Below are 15068 nucleotides of genomic sequence, written 5' to 3' on the forward strand. Positions count from 1 at the left end.
TGTCAGCCTCTCAGAAACCCTGTTAGCCTCTCAGAAACCCTGTCAGCCTCTCAGCCTCTCAGAAACCCTGTTAGCCTCTCAGCCTCTCAGAAACCCTGTTAGCCTCTCAGCCTCTCAGAAACCCCGTTAGCCTCTCAGCCTCTCAGAAACCCTGTTAGCCTCTCAGCCTATCAGAAACCCTGTTAGCCTCTCAGCCTCTCAGAAACCCTGTTAGCCTCTCAGCCTCTCAGAAACCCTGTTAGCCTCTCAGCCTCTCAGAAACCCTGTTAGCCTCTCAGCCTCTCAGAAACCCCGTTAGCCTCTCAGCCTCTCAGAAACCCTGTCAGCCTCTCAGAAACCCTGTCAGCCTCTCAGAAACCCTGTCAGCCTCTCAGCCTCTCAGAAACCCTGTTAGCCTCTCAGCCTCTCAGAAACCCCGTTAGCCTCTCAGCCTCTCAGAAACCCTGTCAGCCTCTCAGAAACCCTGTCAGCCTCTCAGAAACCCTGTCAGCCTCTCAGCCTCTCAGAAACCCCGTTAGCCTCTCAGCCTCTCAGAAACCCTGTTAGCCTCTCAGCCTCTCAGAAACCCTGTTAGCCTCTCAGCCTCTCAGAAACCCTGTTAGCCTCTCAGCCTCTCAGAAACCCCGTTAGCCTCTCAGCCTCTCAGAAACCCCGTCAGCCTCTCAGCCTCTCAGAAACCCTGTTAGCCTCTCAGCCTCTCAGAAACCCTGTTAGCCTCTCAGAAACCCTGTCAGCCTCTCAGCCTCTCAGAAACCCTGTTAGCCTCTCAGCCTCTCAGAAACCCTGTTAGCCTCTCAGCCTCTCAGAAACCCTGTCAGCCTCTCAGCCTCTCAGAAACCCTGTTAGCCTCTCAGCCTCTCAGAAACCCTGTTAGCCTCTCAGCCTCTCAGAAACCCCGTCAGCCTCTCAGCCTCTCAGAAACCCCGTTAGCCTCTCAGCCTCTCAGAAACCCTGTTAGCCTCTCAGCCTCTCAGGAACCCTGTTAGCCTCTCAGCCTCTCAGAAACCCTGTTAGCCTCTCAGAAACCCTGTCAGCCTCTCAGCCTCTCAGAAACCCTGTCAGCCTCTCAGCCTCTCAGAAACCCTGTTAGCCTCTCAGCCTCTCAGAAACCCCGTTAGCCTCTCAGCCTCTCAGAAACCCTGTCAGCCTCTCAGCCTCTCAGAAACCCTGTCAGCCTCTCAGCCTCTCAGAAACCCCGTTAGCCTCTCAGAAACCCCGTTAGCCTCTCAGCCTCTCAGAAACCCCGTTAGCCTCTCAGCCTCTCAGAAACCCTGTTAGCCTCTCAGCCTATCAGAAACCCTGTTAGCCTCTCAGCCTCTCAGAAACCCCGTCAGCCTCTCAGCCTCTCAGAAACCCTGTTAGCCTCTCAGAAACCCTGTTAGCCTCTCAGCCTCTCAGGAACCCTGTTAGCCTCTCAGCCTCTCAGAAACCCTGTTAGCCTCTCAGAAACCCTGTTAGCCTCTCAGCCTCTCAGAAACCCCGTCAGCCTCTCAGCCTCTCAGAAACCCTGTTAGCCTCTCAGCCTCTCAGAAACCCTGTTAGCCTCTCAGCCTCTCAGGAACCCTGTTAGCCTCTCAGCCTCTCAGAAACCCTGTTAGCCTCTCAGAAACCCTGTCAGCCTCTCAGCCTCTCAGAAACCCTGTTAGCCTCTCAGCCTCTCAGAAACCCTGTCAGCCTCTCAGCCTCTCAGAAACCCTGTTAGCCTCTCAGCCTCTCAGAAACCCCGTTAGCCTCTCAGCCTCTCAGAAACCCTGTTAGCCTCTCAGAAACCCCGTTAGCCTCTCAGCCTCTCAGAAACCCTGTTAGCCTCTCAGAAACCCCGTTAGCCTCTCAGCCTCTCAGAAACCCCGTTAGCCTCTCAGAAACCCCGTTAGCCTCTCAGCCTCTCAGAAACCCCGTTAGCCTCTCAGCCTCTCAGAAACCCCGTTAGCCTCTCAGAAACCCTGTCAGCCTCTCAGCCTCTCAGAAACCCCGTTAGCCTCTCAGAAACCACAGTTATGGTCCTGTTTTGCCATAAATCTCCTTTCCTTGCCCTAAATGAAGGACCTTGGTGTCAAATCGTACGTTTCTGATGGCGTAGAAACTACAGTGAGACTTCAGGAATGACTCAGAATGCATTAGTAGAGCTGACTGGTCGTTAATTCTGCTAACATACTGTAGAAGACTAGTGTGGTTCACATTTTAGCATTTCTTGTTTTTATAATGACTCAAAAAAGAGCATTCAAAGAAGCAGTGAAGGCGGGACAGGAAGTTCTGAAATGCAAAGTAATTTCAGGGTTTTAGGACTCATTCCTAAAGGAGTATACCTCTAAGTAGATAGAAGTACTAAGGACACGATGAATAACAGCATGAACTCAAAGGTTTGGACCCTGCTTCTCAAACGGAAGGAATGAAACCCAGTGCTCTCATGAGCTCATTTATATTCAAATGAAACGCCTCTAATGAAACTCACGTGTCTCCGGACGCCTTCCAGTAGAAACACAACACGCGTCTCATTCGACTTCCTTTCCCTTTCCCTCTCGGGAGGTTTAGAGAAAGCAGTCTGGGATCAAAGTGAGGAATCTGTCTCTCCTAAATGAACGAAGGACTTTTGGGGCGGAAATGAGAGAAATGGGACGATTAGAGAAAAGATGGAGATGGACTCCTTTACATGCAGCTATTGTTATGTGTTATTCGCATATAGTTGGTTATGGGTCGTTGTCGTTGGTGTGCATTTCTCTGTACGTCTCCCAGCTGAAACGAGCAATACTTAGCAGTCGACCCGACAGATTAAAAGTGATCTGCTTTGCAAACTAAGACAGGAACCTGCGGGCGAGTCACGGAGGATTAGCCTCTCCCTTATTTCCCAGCACCACCCGTTTCTCCCTGAACTTCAGACGGTGCAAATAAGATCTGAGAGGCCGTCCATCACACTACCTTTATAAAGACACGTGTTATCGAACCGCTCCCAAAGAAACAACATCCTGAGGAGCAAGCGGTCAATAGCACTTCCAAACCCTCGAGACACTACGGTCTCACATCCGAACACAACCTGGTTCCTGCCGGCAGAGAGATGCTTGTTCGTCTCATCTCCAAACACCTGGACGCACCTGAAGAGATGTGCTCTTTCCCTGGCCTTCTCATCTCTAAGCACACATCCATCAGTTCCATCTAAACTTCCTTCCTGCCTCTCTTTGTAAACCTCACTGTAGTAAAAGTAGGGTGTAGAAAATAGGATCCTAACTTTGTTTTTGAACTTTTTTAAATCTGTCCCGTCTTTGTTTCGTGTTGGTATTTCCAGTTAGAGTGAAACTGCTATATCGTCACCAGCTTCATCGACCTTTACTTCCCAAAGAAACTGCTTTCAGGCTTTTAAATGAACTGTTATTAAGTCATGACACTTTAAAGGTGAGACACTAACTATTTGGATCTCCAATATGGGATTACTTTATCCAAAAAAAGTGATATCTGGGACTTTACGTTGATGTTTGGAGCTGTGAGCGGTCACATCTCACTGTCTGAACGTAGGCACAGGTCCAAGATGCACGGCTAACCATAAGGGGTTAAATAATAACTCATATTTAAATGACAACAGGCCATAGCTAACTAGATGGCTGGATTTCGTTAGCCGACTAGTTAGAGTTAGATAGATACCAAACGTTAGCTAACCTGTAAAGTAGAAGCTAACGTTTACTCACTAGCTTTGGGTAACGTAAACAGCTCACCGGTTATCTGACTTGGTCTCTGGTTAACTAGTTATTATAAAGTGTCCTCTTTTCATAAGAGGGACTCTACACCACAAGACTCTACAGAGTTATTCAACTGTCCTCATCCGAGAGGACGTTTTGAACCAGAAGTGGGAGAAGTATTGGCGCTAAATAAGGTGAATATTAAGCTTCTTCTATATGGCTAAAGATGTGTCTTGTCTCCCCTCAGATGCTCCAGTGGATTTGACCGCCATCGGCAGGACTGGGTGGACAACAGCTGTCCAGATGAGGTGAGATAGCAGATAAAGCTCTAGATAAATGAAACATAATAATCGAACAGTAAACAGTGTGTTGGAGCTAACTCACATCATGTCTCCTCTCACAGACCAAGGACAAGCTGTGTGACATCATGGACACCACCCATCTCTACCCCTTCACCACCTCCGCCTCCTCCAGAACTACAGCCAGGATCAGAGAGGCGACTGGGGGGGAGACAGGCTCCACCACCCAATCACCAACCAGCGTTCCCACTGAAGGTAACTGTTGGGAACATCCTGAATGTCCTCTTCCAACATGAGAGCAACATGCTATCAAAGGTATCAACTGTAGCTGTGAACATGACAGGATGTGTGATTACCTAGAAGAGCATCAGGACTGTTTGAGGCATATGATAGCTATGTGATTAACATGATGATTCAGCCTCTATGGAGAGAGACATATGACAAGCATGATCATTTCTGACATGGAGCTAATCTGAAGCAAACATTGAATACTGCTTTCTATTCCTCCATCTTGTGACTGTGGAACTCCCTCTCTTGGATATCAGCATGTGAAGGACACTGTTCAGGAACTAGTTGATGCTCTGTATGTGATGACTACTTCCATTCTGGAGAGGACCACAGATACATGGATCCTGAGATTCAAGCTCAAGCCGGGGACCAGGGAGATTGTTCTAACAGTAAATGTTGTAAAAGCTTCAAATGAAGAATAAAGCGAGTCTCGTCCAAACTGAACATGTGTACTTTATATTAATATAACAACAAGAAGGGTAGAAGACGGGGAGGGAGCGTGCTTAGATATATAGCTGTCCACTTATAAGAGACAAAGCATCCTGATGGGAGGCATCAACTGTGTGTGTCCTTCCTCAGGATGAATTAGATCCAGCGACACCGACCCGTGATCATCCATCTTTATTATTCCTTTTCTGTAATATGGATCTGTGATTCTCCTCTCGTCTCGTCCTCCTTAACGGTTCCTCAGCGTGATTACGGAGCGTTAGTTTTCAGCGTTTCACCAATGTACCTTTTTCGGAAGGCTGAGCTTAAAGTGGAATTAGATTGAGCGCCGGCTTTTGTCACCCTAAGTGGAAAGTGACTCTACAGTGATTTGGGAGTTTAGTGGAGTCGGCACGCTCTGATCCAGATATTGATTTTTATTAGACCTGGTTTTATTACCTGGATCTCATCTCTCTCGCTTTATATTCGATGGCTCTTTCTAGCGGGTAAAAAAGGGCCTATCTGACGTTATATTACTGTTAGACAGTCAAAAAGGGGGTGGGGCTTTCTTACGTTTAGTCAAATATATCCCATCATTTCACACAAAGCCCTCTGTTGCCGATATATTGCTGTAAGGCTAAAATTAACATGTCTTAAAGGTGGGGTAGGTAATTCACTTCAGAAACACTTTTTGTTATATTCCATGGAATGCTCTTAACATCCCGATAGCAATGAATATCTGAAGTGCTTTGACAAAAAATCCATAAAAAAATATAATCTGTGGAAGCCGTAGCGCTTTAAAAAGCACGAACAATCATCTGAGCCGGCCCGGCTAAAGTAACTGGATGGCCTACCTGCCTGTCAGCCTTCCATCTGTGCACAAACTCATCTCGTGCCCTCATTGGTCGTGTGCGCGTTCGTGTGTGTTGGAGGAGGGGCTCTGTGAGGAAGATTTTTTCCGGCTGCATACTTTCTAATTCTAGGGCACTCGAGCTGGTTCTTCCAAAATTACCCTACTTCCTGTGTTGTTAAATTAACCGGAACTTCTTTCTGCGCACACAGTCCTCCTTAGCAACGGTCTGTTCTCCCTAGCAAGGGTCTGTTCTTCTTAGCAGCGGTCTGTTCTCCCTAGTAACGGTGAGTTTTCCTTAGCAACGGTCTATACTCCTTAGTAACGGTCTGTTCTTCTTAGCAATGGTCTGTTCTCCTTAGCAACGGTCTGCTCTCCCTAGCAACGGTCTGTTCTCCATAGCAACGGTCTGTTCTCCTTAGCAACGGTCTGCTCGCTGAAAGAAACAGACCTCCTGAATGTCCAAATTGACCAATCAGCATCGAGTATTCAACTAAACTGTGCCATAGAGTGCCACAGTGACGCGTCCTAAAACCGGTTCATTCGATCATAAATCTATCGATTAGATTTATGATTCGAAAATGATAAAAGTAGGCTAGACATGTGGAGATTATCCGGCTGAACAAAACGTGATCCGTCTCTTCAATGTGTTTCAACCACAGACCTGATTTCCAACGATTTTCCTAAACCCTATGGAGAGATTGCTTTGGTTTTTGTCGAAGGAACCGGAAGTGGTCAAATGCTAACTTACTTCCGGGTTTTAGGACGCGTCACAGTGGCACTCTATCGTGAAGTAAATAAAGGAAATAGGGGTATATTTATGTACTTTTAACATGAAATAACACTTAAGACTGTACAGTGGATGAGGATCGAACAAAAGATGGATTTATAAAAGAATCGTCTCATTGACAGTTTTTCTGCTGCTTTGAGATGAACCCGGAGCATGAATCAGAATAGTGCTCAGACTATATCATGTAGATCTTCTTTGAACGCCAAAAGAAAAGGCCAAGGTGTCCTCTAAAGTTTGTTTACTTCCATTACTGTTTATTCTGTTGTCTCCAGAGACGTTAGAGTTACGACTCGGCTGGTTTTATTGTGCCAAGGTTCACTTTATTCCCTTTTTTGACACTTCACACGAACAGAAATCCTTCATTTTCCCATAAAGGGAGGCTTTACAGCAGCAAGGAGGAGAGCTAGACGTACGTATTAAATAAAAGAGGTGAAGACAAGTAGACTAGGAGTCTGTAACATTCCTAATAATAATAATAATATGTCAGATACGCATCAGAGAAGCCTTATTGTTCATCACACACTGATCCTATGTGTCTTTGATTTGTCTGACGAGATAAATGCGGGGAAAGCTTAGTGAAAAAGAAGAAGCAAAATGCATTTACAGCTTTAGTGGGAAATACATACATGTTGGGCTTTAGCTGCACATTAGTGGGATGTAGTTCAGTTGTTTTTAGCTTTCTTCTCGGTTAAGATAAATACGGTGAAAAATGAGGGCGAAGAAGAAGAAGAAGGAAAATGTTACATAGCTGTTGGATAATGCATTTTGTAGAAACAATAGAGAATAGATATATATCAGGCTTTAGCTTCTGGATGGAGTTCAGTTTTTAGCTTTTTCTTAGTAAATATTCGTTAAGTTTCCTTATCCTGTCCGAGCAGACTTTTAATATCATATTTTCCACAACAGATAAATCCTCGCAGAGGGTTCAGAAAGCTCTCCTGTAGTGCAGCGTCTGCAGCTCGGCTCCTATCTGCTCGGCTCCTATCTGCTCGGCTCCTATCTGCTCGGCTCCTATCTGCTCAGCGGGTTCCCACCATTATTTCATCCTCTCAGAAAGGCTCTCGCAGCCGACCTCTTCTCCGCCGCAGAGACACTAATCATCCCGTTGGACGGAAACAGTGTGAAACTAGTCCTGCTGGGAGGCCAAGCCCACCAGGACCCTTCAGGGGACACATGTTGAGAGGGGGGGGGTTTATATCCACTTTACCAGATACACTAATGCATGCTCTTCTCCATGCACATCTTACCTTCACGGGGTTTATCGTTTAGAAGCTTGAAAGCAGTTTCTTTGATGAAAGGAGAAAAAGCTGGCGACGCGACGCTATGTAATAATATGAAGAGTTGAATTGAGCCTCTGTCTCACTACAAACCACTGGACCTCGCTGCTTTGCTTTGACCTCTGGATGATAGCTGGTTTTCATACAGCAGTGATGTTTAAATTGTTCGTATAGTTCATGTTGTTCTTACAGTTTGAGACGCTGCGACGGCTCTTTGCAAATTGAAAAGGAGAAATCCCTTTAAGTTGAACCCTTCAGTGCCGCTGGATTTACATAATGAGAAATATCCAGAAGTGGGTCACGCCACATTTCAATAATTTCACACGTGCGCTAGTTAATCCCCGACGGGTCGTTATTTATTTTTAATCCGATTTTAAAAGCAGTTAATGTTCACGTTGAAAGGCAGAGGGTCCGGTGGGACTTTGAGGGATTCAAAAACAACATCAAAGAGAAATATAGATTAACATGTCTGACACCTTCCTCTGTTTCAGATGATACCAAGATCGCACTGCACCTCAGAGACAACCAGGGTAAGTGTGTGTGTGTGTGTGTGTGTGTGTGTGTGTGTGTGTGTGTGTGTGTGTGTGTGTGTGTGTGTGTGTGTGTGTGTGTGTGTGTGTGTGTGTGTGTGTGTGTGTGTGTGTGTCAGGGCTAATGGAGACTAATCTCAGGATGTGCCATTTCTGCGTCTGTACATTTAATATCTTTATGCTTTTGGTCAGAATATACATTTCAACATGTCTCCTCGGCCCTACGCCTGTTAATAGATTACAACTCATTGAAACAGCACATGGATCATCTTTAAGGCAGTATTAACAATCACTCGGTTTAGCGTTAACAACAACCAGTGGACAGACTGCAGGAGGTTCATGGTCCCTCAGGATAAATCAAACTTTGGTCTGGAGTTTGAAAATGTCTACAAGCATTGCTGTATGACAGAATACCTCACATGTTCGCTAAACTAAGCAGGTTAGCATACTTAGCTCAGAGTGTCATAGTGATGAAGTGCAGAGCTGTTAGCAATGACTTTGCATGCAAGGAATCTGCTTAGCGTCTGGTATGAACGCACTTTTAGTCTACTCACAGTGTGCTTCCCTGCATCGCCAAACAAAGAGAAGGACAAACATGGAAACCCCTAAATATGTTTCAGCTGTCGTTCAAAAACATTCACCCAGCTTTTTGAACCACTATAAAGGATATCCCTCAGGATAACTGTCTGCCTCAGAGGTTCTTTGCAGTCTCCCGCTGTTGGTTCAGCACGCCCCCCGCTAACCGTCTCAGCGTCTGGTCTCCAGCTGACCGAGGGACTCTTTAACTCAGACTGAGACAAACTGGAGATATACAATCTTGTATTGTCATATCTCCAGACAAATAGAGATCCTGAGAGGCTTCGACTGACGGGAAAATACACTCTGTCCTTTTGAAATGTCCACACACACACACGCACGCACGCACGCACGCACGCACACACACACACACACACACACACACACACACACACACACACACACACACACACACACACACACACACACACACACACACACACACACCACCCTCGTGTTCTGTGTGCTGCAGATCAATGATTGGCTGTAACTGTTAATTAAAGCCGGGGGGCCAAAAAATCCCTTGTTTTTTTTTGTTGGCCTTGATAGATGAAAACAGACATTAGAGATGTCCCGCCCCCTTTAGCCCCCTTTAGCCTATCATATGTACAATGTGTTGGAGCGCTAGCCAATAGGAGCGTTCTGTAGTGATGTGATGATTTTCCAGACATGATGAAATAATAGTTTTTTTCGCTGCTCTCATCTGAAGTCGACTGGAGTTTGAATCTGACTTTAAAGAAGTCTCTGAAGGACAGACTCTGTTTCCTGTCCTGCCAGGAACTCACGCTGCTAACCTTGAGTCCAGTATTAACTCTCTACTCTTGTAGTTGTGCGAGAAATCTCATGAATACTTAAACAGACCTCAGGACAAACTATCACAGAGTTTAAAGAGTGACTTTGCTCTAAACAGTTCAGAAAAAGTCTCTAAAACTATGAAATCCAGTGAAATAAAAAAAACACGGCTGATTTACAATGACCCTGTTTCAAGTTCTGAAATCAATGTTTCCATGTTAGGACATTCAGCTAAAAGTTGGCATTAAGAAAGTCTAATTAAGTGCGTTTGGGGGATAAGTAAGACAGGAAAATGATGCTGAATGATGAGTGCCCCCTGCTGGTCAAACACAGAGCTGCAGCAGACAGAAGAAACATTTTGGTGCGCAGACCTGTAAGATAAATGTAAATACACACCGTTTTCTGAACATATAGGTTCACCTGCTGAATTAAAAACAGAACAAATGAAGCAAAGAAAGTGAAAACCATGAAGCAGACTCAGGCAGTAGAAGTATAGATTCACACTGAAAGTATTATCCTACAGAACAGAACAGCTGACAGAGAAGATATAACATCTGATCCTTTACAACAAACACTACATGCTCTGTTAGATTTTTAGTAACACCGTAATCCTGATAGAATTCCTTTTTGTTTTAATGTAACAGGAATCTGATTTGAGGCTGAGGGAACATTGGGTGTGTAAAAGCGGTGCTCTGGCTCCCCCTGGTGGTCAGAAGCTAGTACGACAACAACATCTTGAAAGAACACAAAAGCCATGTTTAGTATCAAATACGCTGCAGAAGAAGAACTCACTGACACTGATATCTTAACCTATAATTTTATTACAATGTTTATTCATAAGTGGTTTATATCTAATAATCGGAATATGCAAAGTAATTAGAAAGTACAATATTGGCCCAGAAGTATAGTGGCATGAGATGAGATGTAGGGAAATGAGGATATGTTCAACCAGATATCTGATCCTTTTACAGCAAGCACTGTATGCTCTAACGGGGGATGTTTCTCTGTGTTTCAGCACTTCCTGCAGAGAGCTCAGTCGACAGGAAGTCCCCTCCTCTCCACACTGGTCTGATCCTTGGCATCCTATTGGTTACGCTGGTCATGGTGGGCGGAGTTCTGATCACCGTCTACGTTTACCACCACCCGACCTCCGCCGCCAGCCTCTTCCTCATCGAGGTGAGATTAACGCTTCAAAATGAAACTGGAGACACTACAGACCTGGAGGAATGAGTCTGAAAACACAGGAATGAGTCAGCATTTAAAAAAAACCTTGACCTCCAGACCAGGGGACAGGAAGTGGGGAAACACTGACTCATTCATGGGTTTAAGGACTCTTTCCTGCACCCCTTTATATACTATATTGTATATGCAAATAGTGGTGCATATTTACTGTTTACTTTTCAATTTGATATCACTTTTAGACAATGTGCAATGCTTTGTTCACATGCTACCAGAAATGTTCCAAAATCTGGACCGATAATCACGTTTGGAGTGAATGCTGATAAATGACCTTTGAACTATTTAATAATTCCAGAAATATTAACCATAATTCATCAGCAGATTTCAGTGTACAGCATTCACACTGCAATTCTTTTCAAATTCCCTCCCCCCCCCACAGAGGCGTCCCAGCAGGTGGCCGGCGATGAAGTTTCGTCGTGGTTCGGGACACCCGGCGTACGCTGAGGTGGAGCCGGTGGGTCCAGAGAAGGAGATCTTCATGGAGTCCGATCAGTGCTGAGGGACGCCCCCCCCTCTCAGGATCTGAGAACAAAGACTCGTTCAGTCTGGAAGAACAGCCGGAAGTGAAACCTGAAACTGATCCCAGACCAGTGTGATGAACTGGGAACATGGGAGGGAATGGGGGAGGGGGGGGGGGAGGGGCAGGTATTGTATAGACTGGACACTGTATGGTGGAGGGGAGCAGGGTGGTGAATTATACAAAATATATTTTCAGAGATTTCAACCTGGGGGGGTTTGACTGTTTAGGCCTTTGTATTTCCATCCTTTCCCTTCATCGTGTTGTTTTCACAGAGGGAGGGGCACAGCAGGAGAAATGATGAATGGACTGTTCCACTGCAGAGAGGCTGAAAGGCTGGGGGGGGGTCAGTGGGACTGGGTTCATTTTAGTGGGAGATGGGTTTTTTTTTCTCAATGGGTGATGGGCACACTCTTTTCTACGGAGGAGGACAAGGGCCACACAACTGAGCAGAATTCTGAGAAATGTCAGAATAGGTCCGAAAAAAGTCTGAATTGTACGAGATAAGAAAAAGTGTATTGTGAAGAAAAAAAAAGGCAGAAAGGAAGTTGGAATTCTGAAAAACTTCAGGGAAAAAAATCTGAATTTTGAGAAAAATATTCTGATAAAAGTTGGAATTCTGGAAAGAACCAAATTGAAATTCTGTAATATGCCAGAAAAAAGTCGTAATTCTATGAACATATTTTGAAATTCTGAGAAAGATGGTTGAAAAAGTTGGAATTCTGGAGAGAGCAACATTTGAATTCTGAGAAAAATTATTTATTCAGGAGAAAAATTCAGAAAAAAGTCGGAATTTTGAGAAAAAACTATTTATTTGGAAAAAAGAAAGTCGGAAAAAAAGTTGGGATTCTGGAAATAAGTAAGAGTTCTGAATTCTCAGAACGCGTAGAAAGAAAAGAACACGTGGCCCGAATCCTCCTCTGTGCTTTTCCCCGCATCAGTGATACCATTTCTATTTTTAACTTTTTGCCGTTTCCTTCTCATCACTGCCGTCGCCATTTTGTCCCCGGCTAGAGTTTGCACTTTTATTTTCATTTCTTCATGTGGTTCTAATGCAAAAAGACAAGACAGGCGCTTGTGAGTGTGAATGCTGAGTGTATTTTCTAGAGTGTGTGTTCTGTGAGTGTGTGACTTTAAAGAAGAAGACAGTGGACCTGCTTTATGGGTGAGTATTTTTGAGCACAGGTTTCTGATTCATCTGAAGAACAGAAAACACTGGTTTGGAGTTTTTGGGGGTGTGTTCCAACATCACATTCGTGTAAATACCGAGGCCAAAACATCAGATTCAGGAACTCATGTCGGACAGCAGTACAGAACTTTTTTATGTTTTATCAGTGGCCTTTCTTTCTCTACTTTTTTACTTAAATGGGATTCCCATCATCATCACGCAGACGTTCAGATCTACTGTTCAACTATCGTAAAACCAATGATTGAAGACTTAGAACCTGGACTTCTACTGAAAAATAAAGCGTGCAATATTAGCCTACACCCGTTTGGTTTGACACTGTAAATGCAATTTAATTTTATATAAACAACTTGTTGTCATCACATTAAGACCAAAGACTAATCAGCATCTTGTTATCAGATATTTACCTCAAGGCTTTCGCGAGAAAAACCATCAAATAACGACGTTTTTCAACTGTTTTTGTTTACGGTTAAGCACTAGCTATGATGATTTGACAGCTAACAATTAATTAATTAATTAATATTAGAGACATTAAAATAACATTTGCACCCGATAACAACAGCTCCTTCTTCTTCCCCCAAATCTAACATCTAGAAACTACCATCAATTTGCGCCACTGTACGCTACAAAACATTACCATAATTTACGTAGGCTACGAACTCGGGGCAAACCGTGGGCAGAGTGGTGCAGGAATGAGTCCTAAAACCTAGCATTGAGTCAGCATTTTAGCGCCTCTTGTTCCCTGGGCTTTAAGTCAATGGCTTTCTGAATGTGTTTTTGGTTGTGAGGCTGAAATAAGAGATTTTAACGTAACGGCGGTTGCTAACAAGAGTCTAAACGCCATCATGCCCAACGTTAGCCACCTTTAGCTTAGCGGTGGATACGTGAATATATATAGAAAATACATCATCCCAGCACCACTCTACTTCTCAAGGCGTTAGGTCGACTTCAACATCTAAAATTAAACATTAAAAACCACAAATGTAGTTGGCTAATCTGCACGTTTGAAAAGATAAGTGGGCGGACACAAAGGGGGCGGAGCTTAACTAACTGACACCTTCCATTTAAACATAATCATCATGCACAAAAACCAAATCAATGACTTTCTGGCTGTTTTTTTGTTTTGTTTTTTACAAACGGCTGCTTTTCAAACTCTCTTTTTTTTATGACGACTCATAACTCCTTTCCGTGGCGCTGTTTGAAAACAGGAGGGGGAGAATATATATCACGACAAAGGGTTAGGGTCTAACATCTGCTTATTGAACACCACCTGAAACTCAGAGTGTTTTATAACCGCTGTCAGAGGAAAAGTAGCAGATTTGTTCACGTTAAAACACGTCCGGACCCTTTCACCCCTTCCTACTTTATTTTTGATGACGATAAACAGGTGTTTTTGAGACAGGTGACCTATCATGAGAATCCAAATCACTCATATCATATCCGTCTGTAATTCCTGTAACTACTGTTGTTTGATTACATTTGAAATAATAAACAATGTTGTTCAAATCAGAAATCACTCGAGCATCACTTGGCTCTGTTCTGCACAAATCCTGCAATACGAGGAGGAACCATTTCATGCATTCGAACGCGTTCTGCATTATTTACCCGCTGTAATTAAAAAAGCATGCCTAAAAAGTACTTTTCAATAAGATTAGGACAGATTGTTCCCCACAGCTTCCTGCAGACACTTTTTAAACAGCGTCCTTTTAGACTTTAAATCATCTGAAAGAGAGCGAGACAGAGATGAATGTTTGCAGATAGCAGAGCTTCCCCGCAGATTGAGGAGATAACAACACGACAACAGAGAGGAGCGAAAGAGGGAATATTATCGACCGTTTAGAACAGGGGTGGGGAACCTCCGGCCCCCGGGCCGTATACGGCCCGCGAGACCATTTGGTACGGCCCTCGAGGTAATTTATAAACAGATGAAAAAACAAATCTAGATCTAAAAAAAATTAAACAAGCGAGTGCCTGTTTTTCCTGGCCAAGGTCAGGTTCCTTGAACACAACACAAGCCTAACGTGTCATCACGTGGTGTGTGTCTCGTCTGACAGGGGTGTAGTACTGACGGAGAGCACCACAACGCCGCTCTGGCACTTCATAAATTGCAGTACCCATAAGGAGCCGTACACATGCTGCAGTGTCTGCGTGGCTGTGTCTTTAGTTGAAAGCCCAGTGGCGATCTGTTCATCTGTCATACTGATCATACAGTCAATAACTTTGTGGTTATTAGCATCTGGTTAGCTAGCTATGCTAACGAATATAAGAAGCTTTTTCTACAACCAGTGAGGTAAAGGCACATCTTTATATGATCATTATAGTTATAAAAAAATAAGAGAACAAAGTAAACAGGTACAGAATACTATATGACAGTAAAAAAAAAGTTGTTATTAATAAACAAGAATACAGTTTGAAAGGGAAGTGATTTGTGAAATATCCATAAAGAAAAAGAGATCTGCTTACAGTTCTGTTTCATCTGGGTGTTGAGATGTATCCATAGATCTCCTAATGTTGCTCTCAAAGTGCACCAGATTGATGCTTTTAACTTCAACATTTAAGAACAAATGGTGAGATATCTGGATTAAGAGGTTGCTTTTTCTTTGCACAGCATGAAAGAAAGGCCAAATGAA

General features: G+C 44.0%; 1 protein-coding gene across 1 annotated transcript in view; it reads left to right on the plus strand.

Annotated features, from left to right (window-relative positions):
• The window catches only part of plxdc2b (plexin domain containing 2b), a gene marked incomplete at its 5' end in the record, with an annotated part of 98739 nt that extends 84788 nt beyond the window's left edge, over positions 1–13951 (plus strand). Inside the window, 5 exon segments of the mRNA XM_079661858.1 lie at positions 3916–3976; positions 4072–4222; positions 8090–8128; positions 10512–10672; positions 11115–13951. Of these exon segments, the coding sequence (XP_079517984.1) occupies positions 3916–3976; positions 4072–4222; positions 8090–8128; positions 10512–10672; positions 11115–11234 (532 nt within the window). The 3' untranslated portion in view covers positions 11235–13951.
• Positions 13952–15068: the final 1117 nt, after the last annotated feature.

The sequence above is a fragment of the Notothenia rossii genome (assembly GCF_949606895.1).
Source record: "Notothenia rossii genome assembly, chromosome: 12".
NCBI classification, from domain to species: Eukaryota; Metazoa; Chordata; class Actinopteri; order Perciformes; family Nototheniidae; genus Notothenia; species Notothenia rossii.